The following is a 20,289-nucleotide window of genomic DNA, read 5'->3' on the forward strand; positions in this document are numbered from 1 at the left end:
TCTTTGATTTAATGTGCTGAGATATTTAGTCAAGTAAGCATCAGTGAGTAGCCATATTAACCCAATACATCTTTTATTGTAAAAACTATGCTTTACAGTGTCAGACTCCTTAGCACTTTAACATGGTTTATTAAGCAGCCTTTAGGTCACCATTATTTCTCAAATGCCTTTCCATGCTTGTGTGTGCATAGAATAGATGCCCTTGTAGTTCAGCACAGGAAGCAATTATAATGCATTTTTCATAATTTAAATTTACTAGAACCATTTGCATGTATATAGGTGATTGTGGGTTGTGCTTAGATTCATTTTAAATACAGCATTTAATGACTTCAGAAATAGTTATCTCTCATATACTATTTCACAGCTTTAGGTTTATGTCACACAAGCAATAATTTCATTGGTATTTAAAAATAAATAAATAGATGTTTGGGTATAATTTTATTTATTTTAACCAGTGGTATAAGACTATAGTTTTGGAAGTTGTTTAATGTGTTCATTTTTCTTCATTGTGAAGTTCAAATTGTTATACAATGTACACTGTATCCGAAATCAATACAGCTGTTGATATTCATTAGGGGAAAAAACAAAGCTTGCCCTTCTTTAATACCAGTTTGTTTATCTTTGCTATGATCCAAAATTGAAAATCGGCCATTTGGATTCTTGACATTTGAACTGATACGAAACTAAGTTTCTGCAGATCTTGAAAGAACATGACAATAGAGAAATCTCTCTTGTACAATCAATCTTCCTGCATGCAATTAATTTTATCCTGGTTTTTCCATTTGACAGAAAGGGACGAAGGCTCCTCAGGCAGCTGGAAAGATTCACAGTGATTTTGAAAAGGGATTCATTATGGCTGAAGTAATGAAATTTGAAGATTTTAAAGAAGGAGGTACTGAAGCAGCTGTCAAGGTGAGACCTCCCCTCCTTCCTTTTCCTTTAATACCCTTTTCCTTATTTCAAAACTTTAGAGGAGAGACATCTCCAGTGAAACATGAACCTGACAGTTATCACTAATAATAGAAGGCACTCACACTTTGTTATTGTTTTGGCAAATGGTTCAGGGGCAGTTATAGATAAAACAGTGTAATGTATTGAATTTTGACCAATGTAAACATTCTTTACCGAAAAAGCAGTAACACTAAAAATGTCTAACTGTAGTTTATATTAACTGATTAATTTTATAGTTGCAGACTATTCCAAATGTTATATCAGTGTATTTACAGGTGTTAGGTAGACATATAACAGAAATTCACTTGTAGCATAAACAGAAACATTATATTGATAGTATTAAACGTCACTAAAATAAAAATTCAGTTCTACAAGAAATATTTAAGGGATCAGTTCATCTTGTTCATTTTACGATTCTTAACTGTTTTGTACATTGAATAAGACATACTTTCCTACCAGATATATTTTTAAATACAATAAACCAGCATTTCTGACTATCTGTAGCATCTGAGGTTTTTCCTTCCTAATAATTTCCTTTATTGTAGCCACATAAATTAATCAGAAAGAAAGATTTCCTCTCACACACAGCTTCTACTCTTACCTTTACAAAGAGCTTCATCTTCTTTCCAAACACTAGAGGGCAGAGACTGATTGGGTGCCCAAAGTTGTGCCCTGGGAACAGCTGTTAACTGTGTTGTTATCAGATAATAATGCCAGAAATCAGATTTAGATTTTATTGGCGCTGGTGTGAAAGAATAGCTTTGTAACATGGATGTGGTTTCGCTTTTCACAAGGACATCCTTTTCCCATTGTTGAAAGCCTAGCAAAGCACCGTCTCAGTCTTTAATGTGCCATCACCGTCGCTTTTATGTCATGTTTGGTTCTTAGCATTGTAAAGAGAGAGAAAAAAGAATTAAATTTAACAGCCCTGTGTTCAAAGCTTTCTATCAGAATGCATTAATAGATTTTCAAGCTTATATCTCATTGTCTTCCATTTGATAGCTTGTAAGGTATGCAATAATGTAATTTCAAATGTAGGTTATTCTCAGTAGTATCACTAAGGAAGATTGTATTGAGCAGCGGGGTTTTAATAGGTCTGTTTGAACCCCAGGAAGTGTGTGCAATAAGGGGAGGGGAATCCTGTTATAATTGGTTTGTTGTGGCATGTAAGCCATCTTGGAAAGTGAAGTTAAGCTCCAGTCAAATAATCAAACCACAGTCGTAAATAAATCTTTTTTTAAAAAAGAAAGAGAGAACAAAATCAGAAAGCATCTTTGATTGTCAAATCATAAATTGTTCCAAGAACACCCATTTCAGATAGTTAGGAATGTGAAACATGTGGCATAAAAGCTATATTGTGACTTAAGATTTTTCTTAAGATTTTGTTGATTTAGTGTTGTAAATTTGTGTTTTTGTTTTGATTTTATATTGTGATGTTGGGCAAGGCCCATGTGAGCCGCCCCGAGTCCCTTCGGGGAGATGGGGCGGGGTACAAGAATAAATTATTATTATTATTATTATTATTATTATTATTATTATTCTAGCTGTTTCGATCTGATAGTAAATACTTTGCCTTGGCTTGGATAAACTGTAAATCATAACATTAAAATGGATAAGTACCTCTGTTATTTAGAAAATGGTATGTTTTAAAAATGCATAATTCTAAGAAGTTATGGTTGGGCAAAACAGAACATTGTCTAGAGGTATACATTAGGACAAACTGTTAATGTAAACTATTTACATTTCTGTTTATATTTCGGAGCTGATTTGGGGAGTTTCCAACCTCAGTTGCATCAACATGGTCATGGGTTCTGGTTACTTTGTATGTAATGAAGCTGATTGATTTTTAAGTTTATTTTTGTGTGTGTCTAACACCAGTACAGCATAACTAATTTAATGCCAGTGCTCTGAACTATACACTGAATAGCTCTGTGTGCGCTTTGTAGTCTACAGGGATATCACATTATTAGCAATCATATCTGCTTAGGCAAAGCTGGCTTCTACAGATGGCTGCTTTCAAGTGCAAATGAACTGGTTAGACGTGTCTTGTTTAATACATACTCAAGATTCACAAATGGGTATTGATTTTTTTTCCAGCCAGTATTTCTGATAGCAATGAAAATGGATTAAATGGCCTCCGGGGAATTTAAAGGAACACGGTCACTTTTAATTAATTGTGAACTGGTAGCTAAAATACATAATACTTGTATTAGTATGTCAGAATGTATTTAATTAAAAGTGACTGTGCCCACTTTGTGAAAACAATGAATGTGGAGCTTTGAATGAAACAGGCTATTTCAAGAATGTGTTTAGGCAATTCTCTCTGTACTTTCTACACTGTAATTTTTTTGGTCAGAATCTGGTTTTCCTGGTGAGAAGTTAGCTGTCAACAACCCATATTTTTTCTAATACTTTCAACGATGTGCACATTCCAGTACTAAGTACAGCTTCTCCTCCAAGGATAACTAAATAAATGAAAGATTGTGCACAAGCAGTGGCCAATAAATGCATAAACCAAAAATCTGCGCAAGACCACACAGGGCATTACCTCACTGGGGATTGTTCCAACCTTGAAGGTTTAAGGCGGACATGAACCCTGTGTTTAAACAGCTTGGAATTTGGGGTTGAGGTAGAGACGTACCTCCTTGATAGAAGACCTGAGACTTAGACCTAAGTGGTCAGCCCCAGGAGATGGAGACTCCATGTCCCCATTGCCTCATGTGACCAAGAAACAGGGAAGGAAACACATGTGGTACAAAAAGAGGTAATATATCCCTGTTTTGTGAGACTGGAACTCGTGAGGCCACGAGTTGCTAACTGTGATGGTATTTTATAATCAAAGATGTGTGTGACTGCTGCTTACATTTATAGTATAATTAGCATATATCCTGAATTAAACTGATTTTCCCAGTCTTAGGGGATTGAACTAATACTCAGAATGGAAATGCATTGGACCCTTGGTATTTGCTGCGGGTTGGGTTTCAGGATCACCAATGAAGTTGGTGAAATTTTAGGATTTTAAAGTCCTGTTATAAAGAACAGGGTAGTAAAATGGTATGCCTTATATAAAATGGGAAAATCAAAGCCTGCTTTTTTGGATTTTTAAAAATAGTTTGAATTGTGGTTGGTTGAATTCATGGATTCAGAATCCATGGGTATGGAGGGCAAGTCAACTATTGTGTAAAATAAATAGAAGATCTGTTCTTGATTCTCTCCTAATAAATATATCTACACGAATTAGGGTCTGCTACTGCATAGGAGCCCACAGTGGCGCAGCCGATTAAACCGCTGAGCTGCTGAACTTGCTGAAGGTTGGCAGTTCAAATCCGGGGAGCGGGGTGAGCTTCCGCTGTTAGCCGCAGCTTCTGCCAACCTAGCAGTTTGAAAACATGCAAATGTGAGTAGATTAATAGGTACTGCTCTGGCGGGAAGGTAATGGTGCTCCATGCAGTCATGCAGCCACATGACCTAAAAAAGGGCTGAAAAACTTGGCTTATACTGGAGTATATACGGTACTTCGTTTCATGCAAAAACAAAAAAATTAAATTGTTTATAAAATTACAGGCTATGTATATGAAACATGAATGAATTTCATGTTTAGACTTTGACCCCATCTCCAACTATTTCATTATATACATGTATGCAGATACAAGTAATTATCCAACATCAAAAAAATCTGAAATCTAAAGCACTTCTTTTCTCAAGAATTTTAAAGAAGGGATACTCAACTTGTTCTCCCACCAATAGAATTATGAGAGGAGTGAGCTCCCTACCAAAAAAATTGGGGGCCTGCTACTGCATCACCACCACCATCATCATCATGCAACTTGATTGATGCCATAGTCTTTTCCTTCTGAAAAGCATGAATATATTTTGAACATACAAGGTGTTGCCATGTCAAACTGTGAAGAGAATTAATAAATTCATATCCCAAAATCTGTTAAAGTGCAGGATAATCCATTCCTTTGATATATATATGAGACTGCAGATTCATATTATTAAATTTTATATTTCAGTTAGAGCCAATATGGAGTAGTGATTTGCTTTAGGGCACTGGAGACTAGGGTTCGAATCATAGAAACCTGCTGGGTGTCCTTGGGCAAGCCACACCCTCTCAGCCTTAGAAGAAGGAAATGGCAAAGCTCCCCTGAATACATGGGGTCACCATGAGTTGGGAGTCATTCTGAAAGCAGTTTCATAGCAGTCACTAAATTAACAAGATTGGCCACTGAACATTGCATTATATGGTCTGGTTGATGACTTATTTAATTCAGTTTGTATTTTAAATATTGGATAAATTATATAAATGCAAACATTCTTAGACCTAGCCCATATCCTCATATTTCTGACAGTAGTTAGGCAAAAAAAAAATAATAATAACCCAGGCCAGATGGAGAAAAGGTAGTATCCCTTCATAACACCTTTGAGTAATGGTGTAGATTTTGTTTTTTAGCTGTTCTCAGGTTGTTTAGGTTATTCATATTTTTGATCTGTCCATGTTACCTTATGAGACAGATCTTGGTGTTTTACTGTCTTAGAATGTGTTTAAAACACTTGCAAACAAAATTTCAGGTATACTCTTCTATATATACTTTGGTGCAGAAGTGGTTTTTGCCACAAAATTGTTGAGTTGTGTTGTGTTTTGCTGGTTTGCAGTGCAGTGGAGATTATAGCTGGGTTAAAGGAACCAGGGCCTGTGTATAAATGATGTGTGAGGAGTAATAATGTTTACCCAGTTGGCATCTTATTACAGCTTGTGTGTGTCAGTTGGGTCTCAGAAGGGTGCAGTCCTTCATATCGAAATACAGAATCGTTGATCATCAATGTTCACTCTTGGTTTGAAGAAGATGGCTCCTCAAATATAGGGGAAGACCCCCGATTTGTGTATGCATATGTGTGAGACTGCATAAGTTCATTCTCAATATATCTTTGACCAATTAGAATTACATACAATAGCTTACTTTTTATATTCTGTAATGTTGAAGTGCAACAACTCGCACATCACAAGGCAGTAATTGTACCTTCTTTGGGGATCCTGGCCTTCCGACACCCAAATTAGTGCCTGCCAATTGCCCATCAGTTTATGTTTCTCTTTTCCCATGGCTTCTAGTAGCAAAGCAAAAATGTTTACGATGGATGCTGGGGAAAAGAGAGGAGACAAAAGCCTAGTAAAGAGTCTGATGACTTAAAATAAATCTATTGACTCTTCTGTTTGTTAACAAGATTTGAGGATTTAAAATTTTTAGAGAGATTTATTTAAAAAGCCTTTTGTTACTGATGTTTGTTTAATATGAAATAACACCCACTAGAATGCAAAGGAAGCGTACAGTTGAAAACCTCATAGCAATGTTGTTTTTACTATCAGCAGTGAAAAATAAATTATGATTATATATTTGTCAATCAGAATCTGCCTAAAGTCAAGAAGTTTACAGTTACCAAATGTGTTTAGGTTTTTTTATTTACTGGATCTTATTTTATTCAAGCTATGTACTACTTTTTAAAAACCCTTCATGTAAATGTACATAATTTAAATGTTGCAATCTTGTCTTTCCGTCTCTCCTAGGCTGCCGGAAAATACAGACAGCAAGGCAGAAATTACATAGTTGAAGATGGAGATATTATCTTCTTTAAATTTAACACACCTCAACAGCCTAAGAAGAAATGAGTATCAGATTTATTCATTACTGAGAATTAAACTTCGTTACTTTAAAAATCATATGAGTTTTTATTATTTAGATAGAGATATCTTGGGTTGGGAGGAATAAGGGTCCAGTATGTGTACCTCACCCCCAGAAATGAAACTCCTCATGCTTGTTTTGAATTGCATTATGACACGTCCAGGGAGCATACAAGTTCACTTAAATGTGAACAGCTCTGTATTTCAAATGATTAAGACTACTCCAAATTGCGTGAGGTTTCTAGGAACCATATTACTCTCATGATACTTCATTAATCTCCATCATATATGCCAAGCCTGACATGTTTGACAGTGAGGACAATGTGGCTTGCTCCTTTTTGAATCTACAGATAATGCATGTTTTACAGTACTCCAGATGTCTACACTCAATAAAACATTTGACAAAACCAGCCTCTGTGTGTTTGGGGATGTCTGTATTGACTGAATGTGGTGTGCTGAATGTGATACGGCACCTGGCGGATGCTGATTACAGAATTTTAAGACATGTGTATGATACAGTAACTGGCAGCGTGGGGCAGCTGCAATTGTCTCTGAAGAGGGAGGCTTTCATTGGAATTAGATGATTAGGGATGGCAGTGATTTGTCTCAGAAAAAGTTAATGTATTTGCAGATTGCTACCACTTTTCCAAGTGGATGTCTTAACATGATAAAAAGATACATGCTTTGAGTGGCTTTTGAGAGGAACTAAAGAACATGTGTTTAAAGCCCACTCTTTGAAGACTGGTGCAAAGATATGTATATATATTTAGAGAGAGGGGGGGGGACTTTCCTTGAAAGCCTTTGAAATTTTGTATCCCTCCCATCCTCTTTCAGGCTGCACCATTCCCTCCTCTTCAAATTGGAGGTGGCCAAAAGTTTATTTCCAATATTCTTTTTGTATGTTTTTGTTTTATCACAATGTTAAAAATCAGCTATAAAAGCACTAATGTCTACATTTAACTACCACCTTTTTAATAAAATAAACTAATAAATTTTATTACCTTCTGGCTACAAATACATCTAACTCATTAAACCTTCACACATATAGTAGAGTCTCACTTATCCAACACTCGCTTATCCAATGTTCTAGATTATCCAACGCATTTTTGTAGTCAATGTTTTCAATACATCGTGATATTTTGGTGCTAAATTCGTAAATACAGTAATTACTTCATACCCTGTTTCCCCTAAAATAAGACATCCCCAGAAAATAAGACCTAGTAGAGGTTTTGCTGAATTGCTAAATATAAGGCCTCCTCCGAAAGTAAGACCTAGCAAAGTTTTTGTTTGGAAGCATGCCCAATGAACAGAACACCAGAGCATACAGGATCGGTAAATGTACGTACCATAGGGTGTTGTGCATGGAAATAATGGTAGTAACAAGAAATTCTTGATAAGATTCACAGTTTGTCTGGTTATGCTGGTTTGTGATGACAACTACTGTACAGTATATAATAAATGTTCATTTTTTTGTTCAACAATAAATGTGAATTCTTCTTCATGGAAAAATAAGACATCTCCTGAAAATAAGACCTAGAGCATCTTTGGGAGCAAAAATTAATATAAGACACTGTCTTATTTTCGGGGAAACACGGTAGCATTACTGTGTATTGAACTACTTTTACTGTCAAATTTGTTGTATAACATGATGTTTTGGTGCTTAATTTGTAAAATTATAACCTAATTTGACATTTAATAGGCTTTTCCTTAATCCCTCCTTATTATCCAACATATTCACTTATCCAACGTTCTGCCAGCCCGTTTATGTTGGATAAGTGAGACTCTACTGTACAACTAAATAAAATTAAACCATGCTTTAGTCACAGTGTCACTTTTTCAAAACCAAAACCAAGAGCACAGGGTCTGGATATTTCCCAGTATTTCCTCTTCCTGGAGCACAGTTTGAACAAGGAATTTTTTTTAGTGGTGGGGGGTTTCTGGGGGTACCCCAGAATCCAGATCTTGCCAGCTGTTGGCGGTGATTCTGAAGATAGCCTTGAGAAAGAAGAGACAGCATTGTTCCAATTATTTTCACTTAATAAGATACACCTGCAATTCTAAGATGCGCCCCGTTTTAGAAATGTTTATATAGGAGAAAAGTGTGCTTGGAATTGAATAAATACAGTAAATGATCTCAGCAATCTAGCTTTGATGGGCTCCACTCTATTTACATCTTCCCTGCCCTCTCCCCAGAACTGTATGCCACAGCTATATTTAAAAGTGTGTTCACCACCCAGCTAAAGACATGAAAAAACAAGACATCAAAAAGCCACCTCGAGTCACCTCTGGGGAGAAGTACCGTAAATCAATAAATAGGCCAGTCATGTGTTTATGAACTCCTTTTTGATGTCATAAACATTTACGATTTCTCACTCCCTATACAAATTACTACAGATTAAAATATGAATACTGTATTTGCTGTTGGTAAGTGAAGTACTTGTCCTGAATAAAGAAAAGGTTTGTGTTAAGCTTTGTTTGGTATTTATTCATGTATTTTATTTACTGCATTTACTTCACCCTGAAGGCGACTCAGAGCGGCTTACATAAAGGCACAATTCGATGCCGCATATACATACACACATACATACATACAATAAAACACAACATATCCATTAAAAATAAAAAATTAAAAACACCTCAGTCTTAAAACCAATTCATTAAAACCACGCAATCCAGAGGCATAGTCTAGGAGCCATTCCGGTTGTAATTGCACTATTCCATATCCACTTATTGCACTGGGAATTACTGTCCAAAGGCTTCTTCCCACATCTACATTTTTAGTTTCTTTCTGAAGGTCAGGAGAGAGGGAGATGATATAATTTCACTGGGGAGGGAGTTCCACAGCCAAGGGTTTACCGCTGAGAAGGCCCTTCACATTCGCACCTGTGAAGAAGGTGGGACTGAGAGCAGGGCCTCCCCAAAAGATCTTAACCTCCAAGATGGTTCATAGAGGGATATGTGTTCAAAAGGTAAGCTGGGCCGGAACCTTTAGGGTTTTATAGGCTAAAGCCACTACTTTTAATTGTGCTGGGTAGCAGACTGGCAGCCAGTGGAGCTGGCATTGGGGGGAGGGGGTTGTTTGCTCCCTGTATCCTGCTCCAGTGAGGTATCTGGCTGCTCCCTGTTGGACCACTTGAAGCTTCTGAACAGTTTTCAAAGACAACCCCACGTAGACCATGTTGCAATAATCTATTTGGGATGTAACAAGAGCATATGTATTTGCATAGCAATACATATGAACTGCTAAGCAGTTGGCTCAACAAAACTGTAGTCTGAAGGTACACACTGTAAAAAAAATACTGTATACAGTAATTCATAATAACTCAATATGACTGTAATGTTAATAAAAGCATCAGTAAATACAGCACAAATTGGATCTACTGTTTTCCCTCACCGTGATTCACTTTTTGTGGATTCGCTGTTTCGCGGTTTTCAATAAACTCTAAAAGACTATTATAAATCATAAAAATTACAATTTACAGCCTAAGGAAGGGAGGAAGGAGAAGCCAAAGGGAGAGAAAAGGAGCCAAAGTGGCAACGGGAGGAGAAGGGGGCGATTTATCAACACACGATTGCTTGATAAAGACTTAAAATACAGTAGAGTCTCACTTATCCAAGCTAAACAGGCCAGCAGAAGCTTGGATAAGCGAATATCTTGGATAGTAAGGAGGGATTAAAGAAAAGCCTATTAAACATCAAATTAGGTTATGATTTTACAAATTAAGCACCAAAACATCATGTTATACAACAAATTTGACAGAAAAAGTAGTTCAATACGCAGCAATGTTATATTGTAATTACTGTATTTACGAATTTAGCACCAAAATATCACGATATATTGAAAACATAGACTACAAAAATGGCTTGGATAATCCAGAGGCTTGGATAAGCGAGGCTTGGATAAGTGAGACTCTACTTTAGTGTATAACTTCTAAAATAATGTATAAATATAGTGTCCCTACTTTGTGGATTTTCACTTATTGCGGGTGGTCCTGGAACCTAACCCCAGCGATAAGTGAGGGAACACTGTATTCATATTGTAAATGATGATTCTGGCACATTTTGTCAGTGTTCGGAATGGGGTATGTTATAGCAAATATTAGACATCTGGTGTTACTTGTGTTCATGAAAACAAATATCTACTTGAAAAATAGTTAGAAATAGTAGCAGGTGTGTGTGTGTATATATGAACTTACTATTTTTTGTTTGGCAGTATACCACATGTCATATGAAGAAATTTATGCTATTGTAAGGGGCTTGGGAGAGTGAGTAATAAATTTGCTTTCAAGGACCGGAAATGGAACCTGCTTGGTAAAGAAGCTAATCATATTTCTAAGTAATCTCGTAGATCAGGAGAAAAATGTAGTTTGAAAACCAGAAGTACCAACTCTTTTTTCTTGAAGTAGACAAATGGGTTTTGTAGTTTAATTCCTTTACATGTAATGATTTTCCTAACAAAAGTATGGGATCATCAAACTGATACTTTTCAGTGATCATTTTAAAATATTCTTTAATAATTTAGTATGAATAATAATACATTTTATTTACTGTATTACCCACCTTTTGGACCAAGGTGGGGCACAACATAGTTAAATACATCCATATAATCACATATGAAAACATAGTTAAAATGCAATCACAAAAGCATTTCTGAAAACATACATATATTGTATGAGAGTTCATAATCAACAAAAAGTGCATGAATGTTCCCAAGCCAGCAGTCTCTCTGAGCTAGCAGAAGTGGTCTCCAATTCGGCCCTGGTCTCCCAACAACTCATAGTTTTGGGAGACTTTAACATCCATGCTGAGACCACACTGACAGGTGCAGCTCAGGATTTCATGGTTGCCATGACGACCATGGGGCTGACTCAAGTTATATCTGGGCCCACACATCAGGCGGGACACACGCTGGACCTTGTCTTTATTGTGGACGGTGCGACAGTTAGAGTGGAAGAGCAAAACATCCTTCCATTGTCATGGTCTGACCATCATCTGATCTGTTTAAGTTTCGCCGTGTCTTCTAACCTCCGCAGGGGTGGTGGAGCCACTAAGATGGTCCGCCCCAGGAGGCTGATGGATCCGGATGGACTCCTGAGGTCTCTTGGGGATCTTCCTGTTCTGGAGACTGGCGATCCTATCGATGTCCTGGCTGATCATTACAATAGTGAGCTGTCAAGGGCACTTGACACGATCGCTCCCGAACGTCCCCTCTCGCTGCGTAGAGTCACGTCGACTCCTTGGTTCACTGAGGAGCTGGCTGTGATGAAGCGTGCGAGGAGGGGACTAGAGTGCATCTGGAGGAAATCTCAGGATGTGTCTGACCAAGCACGGGCTAAAGCCGCTATTAAGGCTTACTCCGTGGCTTTGCGAGCAGCCAGGAAAGCTTTCACGACTGCCCACATAGCGTCTGCGGCGAACAGGCCATCGGAGTTGTTCCGAGTTGTTGGGGAGCTCCTTCGCCCTTCTGAGACCCAGGGGCTTCCCGATGACTTGGCAACTCGGTGCAGCGATTTCGCGCACCATTTTGCAGGCAAAGTTGCTCAGATACGCCGTGAGTTGGACTCCAGCTTAAACGTAGTTCCAGTGGAAGTAACCGAGGTACCTGTCTGTCCGATTTTGTGGGATTCTTTCCAGCTTGTTCTTCCTGATGACGTGGAGGGGATTCTTGGGTCTGTGAGGGCGACCACTTGCGCTCTGGATCCTTGTCCTTCTTGGCTGGTTAAGCTGGCCAAAGACGGGTTGTTGGATTGGTTTGTGGCTATAATAAATGCCTCCTTGGGCCAGGGGACAGTTCCATCCTGCTTTAAGCAGGCGGTGGTAAAACCGCTATTAAAAAAGACCTCCCTGGATCCATCTGTATGTAACAACTACAGACCAATTTCCAACCTCCCGTTTCTGGGCAAGGTTCTGGAGCGGGTGGTTGCCACGCAGCTCCAGGAATTCCTCGATGACACTGATTTTCTGGACCGCTCGCAGTCTGGCTTCAGGCCTGGGCACAGTACAAGGCTTTGGTCGCCTTGGTGGATGACCTCCGCAGGGAGCTGGACAGGGGGAGTGTGACCCTGCTGGTTCTCTTGGACATCTCAGCGGCTTTCGATACCATCGACCATGGTATCTTCTGGGGAGGCTCTCTGGGATGGGGCTTGGTGGCACGGTTTTGCTGTGGCTCCGGTCCTTCCTGGAGGGTTGTTCCCAGATGGTGAAGCTGGGGGACACGTGCTCGGACCCCTGGCCATTGACCTGTGGGGTCCCGCAAGGGTCCATCCTATCCCCCATTCTATTCAACATCTACATGAAACCGCTGGGAGAAGTCATCCGGAGTTTTGGAGGGCGTTGCCATCTCTACGTAGATGACACGCAAATCCACTACTCGTTCCCATCTGACTCCAAGGAAGCCCCTCGGATGCAGCCTGGCCACTGTGGCGGACTGGATGAGGAGGAACAAGCTGAGGATCAATCCTGACAAGACAGAGGCCCTCCTGGTCATTCGCCCGTCTGATCGGGGTATCGGGAAGCAACCTGTGCTGGACGGGGTTGCACTCCCCCTGAAATCACAGGTCCGCAGTTTGGGGGCCCTCCTGGACTCAGCGTTGACGCTTGAGGCGCAGGTGTCGGCGGTGGCCGGGAGGGCTTTCGCACAACTAAAACTTGTGCGCCAACTGCGACCATACCTCGTGAAGTCTGACTTTTCCATGGTGGTCCATGCCTTAGTTACCTCTAGACTGGACTACTGCAATGCGCTCCATGTGGGGCTTCCCTTGAAGACGACCCGGAAATTACAATTGGTCCAGCGTTCGGCGGCCAGACTAATAACTGGGGCGAGTACAGGGAGAGATCCACTCCCTTGTTCAAGGAGCTCCATTGGCTGCCATTTATTTTCCGGTCCCAATTCAAGATGCAGACCATCACCTATAAAGCCCTAAACGGTTTGGGACCCACCTACCTTCGTGACCGCATCTCCTATCATAAACCTGCCCGATCCCTTCGATCGTCAGGGGAGGCTCTCCTGTCGCCACTGCCAATATCTCAGGCCGCCTTGTGGGAACAAGGGAGAGGGCCTTCTCTGCTGTGGCCCCCCGATTGTGGAACTCACTGCCCGGTGAGATTAGGCAAGCCCCCACACTAGCAGCCTTTAAAAAAGACCTGAAAACATGGCTCTTCCGTTGTGCCTTTGGAGAGTAATCACTACATACATCCCTTTTGCTGCTCTCCTTCAATATTTGTCCTCCAGATTGCACCGCCACTTTATGACCCTGTCCTCTGTGGTTTTTACTCCTACTTCCTTTCTCACCCCGAGTTTTAACCTAGTGTTCATGTGGCCCGCCCTTGGTTTTATTGTTCTTTTGATCTTGTTTAATGTAGTGTATATTTTCTTTTATTGTTGTTGTTTTATTGTTGTTTAATGTGCTATGATTTGTTGTTCTATTATATTTTGTTATATTGTATTGTTCTGGGCATGGCCCCATGTAAGCCGCCCCAAGTCCCTGTTGGGGAGATGGTGGCGGGGTATAAATAAAGTTTATTATTATTATTATTATTACAGATACTAAATGTTATGAACTAGTCAGTGTCACACCATTAATAGGTATGGATTGGGATGATTCTTTATTATTTAGATTATTCAAGTAGTATCTTTGAAAGCATACATCATTATTATTATTATTATTATTGACACAACAACATTGTATGACACAGCAAACAAGATAGATATGCTGGATTTCATATCACAAAATCACAAGTCGGACACTTCCCAGGTGTTTAGGACTGTGTGATGTATTTTCGGATGATGCACGCAGATCCCAGTAGGGTGGCCTTTTGCAGTTAGCAGATTGTAATTTTGTCAATGTCTATTGTTTCCAAATGCCAGCTGAGATCTTTTGGCACGGCACCCAATGCGCTGATCACCACCGGGACTACCTGTACTGGTTTCTGCCAGTGCCTTTGAAGATAGTGGCTGAGTTTTTCCTGAGGTTTTTCGTCAATGCGACTGTCACCTGGTATGGCAACATCAAAGATCCAAACCTTTTTCTTTACCACAACTGTGATGTCTGGTGTGTTGTGTTCCAGAACTTTGTCTGTCTGGATTCGGAAGTCCGACAGCATTTTTGCATGTTCATTTTCCATTACCTTTGCAGATTTGTGATCCCACCAGTTCTTTACTTCTGGGAGGTGGTACTTGAGGCTTAAGTTCCAATGAATCATTTGGGCCACCAAGTTGTGCCTCCGTTTGTAGTCTGTCTGTGCGATTTTCTTACAGCAGCTGAGGATATGATCAATGGTTTCGTCAGCTTCCTTGCACAGTCTGCATTTTGGGTCATCAGTTGATTTTTTTTGATCTTGGCCTTAATTGCATTTGTTCTGATGGCTTGCTCCTGGTCTGCAAGGATCAGGCCTTCTGTCTCCTTCTTCAGGGTCCCATTTGTGAGCCAGAGCCAGGTGTTCTCCTTGTCAGCTTTTCCTTCAATTTTGTCAAGGAACTTTCCATGCAATGTTTTGTTGTGCCAGCTGTCAGCTCTAGTTTGTAGTGCGGTTTTCTTGTACTGATTTTTTGTCTGCTGTGCTTTGAGGAGTTTCTGATTTTTGACTTCAATCAAAGCAGGTTCTTCACTTTGCTTTACATATTCTGCCAGGGCATGTTCTTCTTCTTTGACTGCTTGTTTTACTTGTAAGAGTCCTCTGCCCCCGATCTTCTAGGCAGATATAGCCAGTCAACATCACTGCGGGGGTGCAGTGAATGATGAATGGTCAGGCGTTTCTTGTTTTTCTGTCCAAATTGTTCAGTTCTGCCTGTGTCCAATTTATAATGCCAGCAGTATATCTTATGGCAAGTATGGCCCAGGTGTTTATGGCCTTGATGGTGTTGCCTCCATTGAGCTTGCCTTTGTGTGTATTCTTTGCTGACCACAGTTTTCACATGTCCATGCTTGATGTTGTCCAGCTGTAATATGCCCAGATATTTATAGGTCTACGGCTGTGACACTTTATCATTTGGCCATTAGGCATATTTATGCCCTCACTTTCAATGATTTTTCCTTTCTTCAATGCCACTGTCGAACATTTGTCCAAACCAAACTCCATGCTGATATCAGTGCTAAAAATTCGGACAGTGTTGGTCAGAGACTGGATTTCAGTTTCCGTTTTCCCATACAGCTTCAGGTCATCCATGTACATCAGATGTGAAATTTTGTAAGATTTCTTAGATGTTTGATAGCCTAGATTTGTTTTTTGTAAGATTGTTGATCATGGCAATAATGAAAAGCAGGGGGGACAATGAATCTCCCTGGAAAATTCCTCTTCTGATGTTGACAAGTCCATAGTTTTCATTTCCAACAAACAGTTCAGTTTTCCAGTGCTCCATCATGTTTTCAATGAAGATGCCAACGTTTTTACAAATCCCGATGGCGTCCAGGCACTTGATGATCCAGCTGTGTGGGAGTGAGTCAAAGGCCTTTTTGTAGTCAATCCACGTCATGGGAAGATTAGCTTTTTGGCTCTTACAGTTCTCCAGAATCATTTTGTCAATCAATAACTGGTCTTTTGTGCCCCTGCTTTTCTGTTTGTTGCCTTTCTGTTCATTTGGCAAGATGTTTTTTTCTTCAAGATAATCTTGAACTTTGTCAGCTATGATGCCAGTCAGTAGTTTAAACATAGTGGGCAGACACATTATTGGCCTGTAGTTTCCTGGTGCTGCTCCTTTTGCTGGATCCTTTTGTATCAGGTATGTTCTTCCAGTTGTTAGCCATTCACTGATACTTCCTTTCTGCACCATCTCATTGAATTGTTGGGCCATTTTTCTGTGTAAATTAATCAGATGTTTGAGCCAAAATCCATGAAGTTGATCACTACCAGGCGATGTCCAGTTCTTGACTTTTTGCACTCGTTTGCTGATTTCAGTTGTTATTTCCATCTGTTCCATTTTGTTCTGTGAGAATTTTCCTTCAAACTCCTTTATCCACCCAGCGTTTTTGTTGTAGTTCTTATTATTTTACCTATTATTATTATTATTATTAGAAAGCATTTGCCTGTAGAAGGGATCACTTTCAGTGTCTTCTTGGTGGCCTCGTATCACGTGGCATACTCTTTCCAGTAGGCCACGGCTTCATGATTTCTTCTTTTCTGCCTGACCCAACAGGCCTAATGCAAAGTGCCTCAAGGCACTCAGATCTCTCAGCAGGAAAGACTTTTGCCGATCGGGGAAAGTGCTGGGCAATCACGGTCATATTATTATAGCTTTGAAGGGAGCTCATTTTGAAGCATCACAGCTTGACCATCCTCACAGAGTCAAGAATCAAGCACAACCTGAAAGGAAACATTTTTGCAAGGATGCAAAATACGATTTGCTCTTGTGGCTGCAGTTTCCATGCAGCTCACCTCATGCATCAAGTAGATGAATTGAAAGATATGGTTACATACCTGTAACCGTGTTTCTTCGAGTAGTGATCTGTGAAATTAGCACATGTGGTAGTGATTGCACCTGAGCAACAATGTCATGATACAGACTCCTCTTAAAGAGCTACACACAATAAGTAAAGTTAGAAAATGTTTATTAAATGATAAATAGAACTCAGAAACACTTAACTTCAGTGTTTCCACCAAAAGCAAATGTCTTTGCTTCAAGAAAAGGCACAAAACAGGAACAGAAAGATAACCCAGATTATAATGTAACCAAAACATTCACTGAACAAGCGCCACACTATGCTGTGGCATAGAGAGTCAGGGAAGCACCAAACGCTCTTAAATAATGAGTGCAAACGATACAGTTGTCAAAAGCCAAGCCAAGTTCAAAGGCCAAAAGGTGCCAAAAACGCCAAGCCAGGAGCAAACACTGTCATCGTAAGGAAGCAGACCGGATTCAGGAGCCAGTGGAAGTCAGAAACGCCAAACCAGAAACGCCAAGTTGGAATCGCCAAGCCAGGAGCAAAACGCTGTCGTCAGGAGCCAAACTGGATTCAGGAGCCAGGAACGCCAAGCCAGGAACGCCAAAGCAGGAAGAACACTGTCGTCAGGAGCCAAACTGGATTCAGGAGCCAGAAACGCCAAGTCCGGAACGCCAAAGCAGGAATGAACGCTGTCGTCAAGAGCCAAACTGGATTCAGGAGCCAGGAATGCCCAGCCAGAAACACCAAGTCAGGAACGCCAAAGCAGGAATCAATCTGGATTCAGAACACGAAGGAGAATAGGCAGCGACAAGGCAATGTCCCAAAAACGACACCTTGCCTTCTGCAAGGGATCTTCACTTTCCATTCCACTTTTAACTTACACCTCGGAGTCTGATGATGATGAGGCCTCCGCCCTGTCATCATTATCCACAGCTGATCTTGATCTCATATGTGAACCTCTCCCATCCGCCCTCCAATCACTCCATCTTTGTTCAAGACTTAGATCTCCCCATGTCCCTGGTGTACCAGTAGTTTGCCAGTCTCCCGATGCACCCTCAGAAACTGGTGCTGCACACACATTTACTTGAGTCCAACCTGCAGCTTCTTCCATCCCACTCTCAGACCCATAATCCCCAGAAAAACCCTCAAACGTTTCATTCTCTGTGGGAGCAGTAAGTATACATGAATCTTCTTTCTTTCCCTTTCCTCATCTGACTCATGCTCCTGAGTTGACCTCTTAATAGAGACTTTCTGTTAACCCTTCATTTTCCTCCATTGAGTCCTCTTCACTAGAGAAGCCTTCAAATGTCTCCTCATCAGTAGGAGCCATAAGTATTTCCCGAATCCGCTTTACTTGTTGTTCCCCATCAAGCACCTGCTCAACATTATCCCTTTTCCTCCTACTAGCAATTTTACCAGTAGTACCGGAACTGCCCCTTGGCACAACTACAACAAACACTTTCGGAAACCTGCAACAGCTGTTTGAAGTACTTTGGCTACAGCCCTGCCCATTCTCCCCAAAAGGCATATATAGAAGGGGCTGTAGCCTCAGCTCCCAGCTGCTGAAAGCGGCTAGAGAAAAAAGTGATGACAATCAGCGGGGAGGATGGGTGGGGATGTACAAATTTCACAGATCACCACTCGAAGAAACACGGTTACAGGTAAGCAACCATATCTTCTTCTTTGTGGTGTCTGGTGAAATAAGCACATGTGGTAGACTAGCAAGCTACTCACTATGGATGGTGGACGTCATGACAGTGCCGATGCAAGAACCACTCTGCCAAACGCCGCTTGCTTCTCAGAATGCAGATCCACCTTGTAATAGGTCACAAAGGTCAGAGGAGTGGCCCATGTGGCAGCTCTACAGACCTCGCGGAGTGGGATGCCACGGCTGTACGCTGTAGAGGTTGCCATCGCTCTGGTGGAATTCACACCTGACGTCCAGAAGGTGCAAGGATTGTTCTAATGGTGTGGACGGGTTTTGAAAGAAAGAAGGTATGATGATATCTTCAGCCAGATGGAAGGCTGAGGCTACCTTCAAGAGGAATATGATATCCATATGCATGACTACTTTATCTGAGTGGAAGCGCATGTAAGGATAATTGGATCTCAATGCACAGAGTTCACTTGCCCGTTGCGCCGTTGTGATGGCTACTAGGAAAGCCACTTTTTATGAGAGATGTGAGAGATCTGCCATTGTCATAGGCTCAAAGGGTGGTCTTTGTAACGCTAAGAGTACCAGCCGGAGGCTCCATGCAGGTATCGGTGGCGCAACCGGAGGTTGAGTGTTTTTGTATCCTTGCAGAAACCGTTTTATCAAGGGGTCTTGGAAACATCACTGCCGTCCCGCATCTCTACGGTAGGCAGAGATTGCTGCCAGATAGCACTTTACAGAACTTAGTTGTAAACCTGCATCTGCCAGGGAGACAAAGAATTCCATAATAACTGGTGTGGGATCTGTCGATGGGTTGTTGTTGTTCTGCATACTGCATACAATTTCTTCCATTTGTAAGCATATGACCATTTTGTCGATGGTCTATGTGCTGCATCTAAGATTTTGCTTACTGCTTGAGATAGTGGTCTGGACTCACTCTCCACACTGTGAGTCTGAGTCGTGTAATGTCTGGGTGACGGAGGCAGCCCTGGGAAGCGATCAGAAGGTCCCGCTGCTGTGGGAGGAGATGGTGCTGTCCCTGTGACATCATCCGAAGAAGCGCAAACCAGGGTTGCCTCGGTCACCATGGCACCAAAATTATGCAATTGGCCTTGTCATGGTATAGTTTCGCCATGACAGGTCCACATAAAGTAATGGATCTGTCCATCGGAACAGGAAGGCATCTCCCAGACATCCTTTGGAATGATCCTTCTCCTGTCTGGCAGACTGCACTTTGCATTCTGAGGTGCTGCAAATAAGTCTATCAGCGGGTTGTCCCATCTTGAGAACTTGCTACTGTAGGATGGAGGGACCACTTGTGAGTGGCCTGCTGTTCTCTGCTCAGATAATCTGCAGTCTTGTTGTCCTGTCCCAGACAACAGCTATGAGATAGATGTGGTTGGTCAAGCATCAACGCCATATGTCCAGTGTCAGTTTGAGCAAGGAGCGTGATCTCGTGCCTCCCTGTTTGTTGACATAACATGCCACCTGTGCGTATCTGCACCATGTTGTTTTGGCAGACATTCTGGAATGCACGAAGGCTGTTTTGCACTGCCTTCAGCTTGATAAGCTTTATATGATTTTTAGCTTCTTGCCATATCCATTTGCCCCTGACTGTCAGGGAACCA

The 20,289-nt window shown here is 41.0% G+C and overlaps 1 protein-coding gene across 3 annotated transcripts in view; it reads left to right on the forward strand.

Annotated features, from left to right (window-relative positions):
* The window catches only part of ola1 (Obg like ATPase 1), a 183,895-nt gene extending 176,857 nt beyond the window's left edge, over positions 1-7,038 (forward strand). For all 3 annotated transcript variants that reach the window (XM_003225637.4, XM_008118112.3, XM_008118113.3), the window contains 2 exons: positions 790-912; positions 6,515-7,038. In XM_003225637.4, coding sequence (XP_003225685.1) covers positions 790-912; positions 6,515-6,616 — 225 coding nt within the window. In that variant the 3' untranslated portion in view covers positions 6,617-7,038. The remainder of the gene's footprint in view (positions 1-789; positions 913-6,514) is intronic.
* The last annotated feature ends 13,251 nt before the right edge of the window (positions 7,039-20,289 follow it).

The sequence above is a fragment of the Anolis carolinensis genome, chromosome 1 (genome assembly GCF_035594765.1).
Source record: "Anolis carolinensis isolate JA03-04 chromosome 1, rAnoCar3.1.pri, whole genome shotgun sequence".
Taxonomy (NCBI): Eukaryota; Metazoa; Chordata; class Lepidosauria; order Squamata; family Dactyloidae; genus Anolis; species Anolis carolinensis.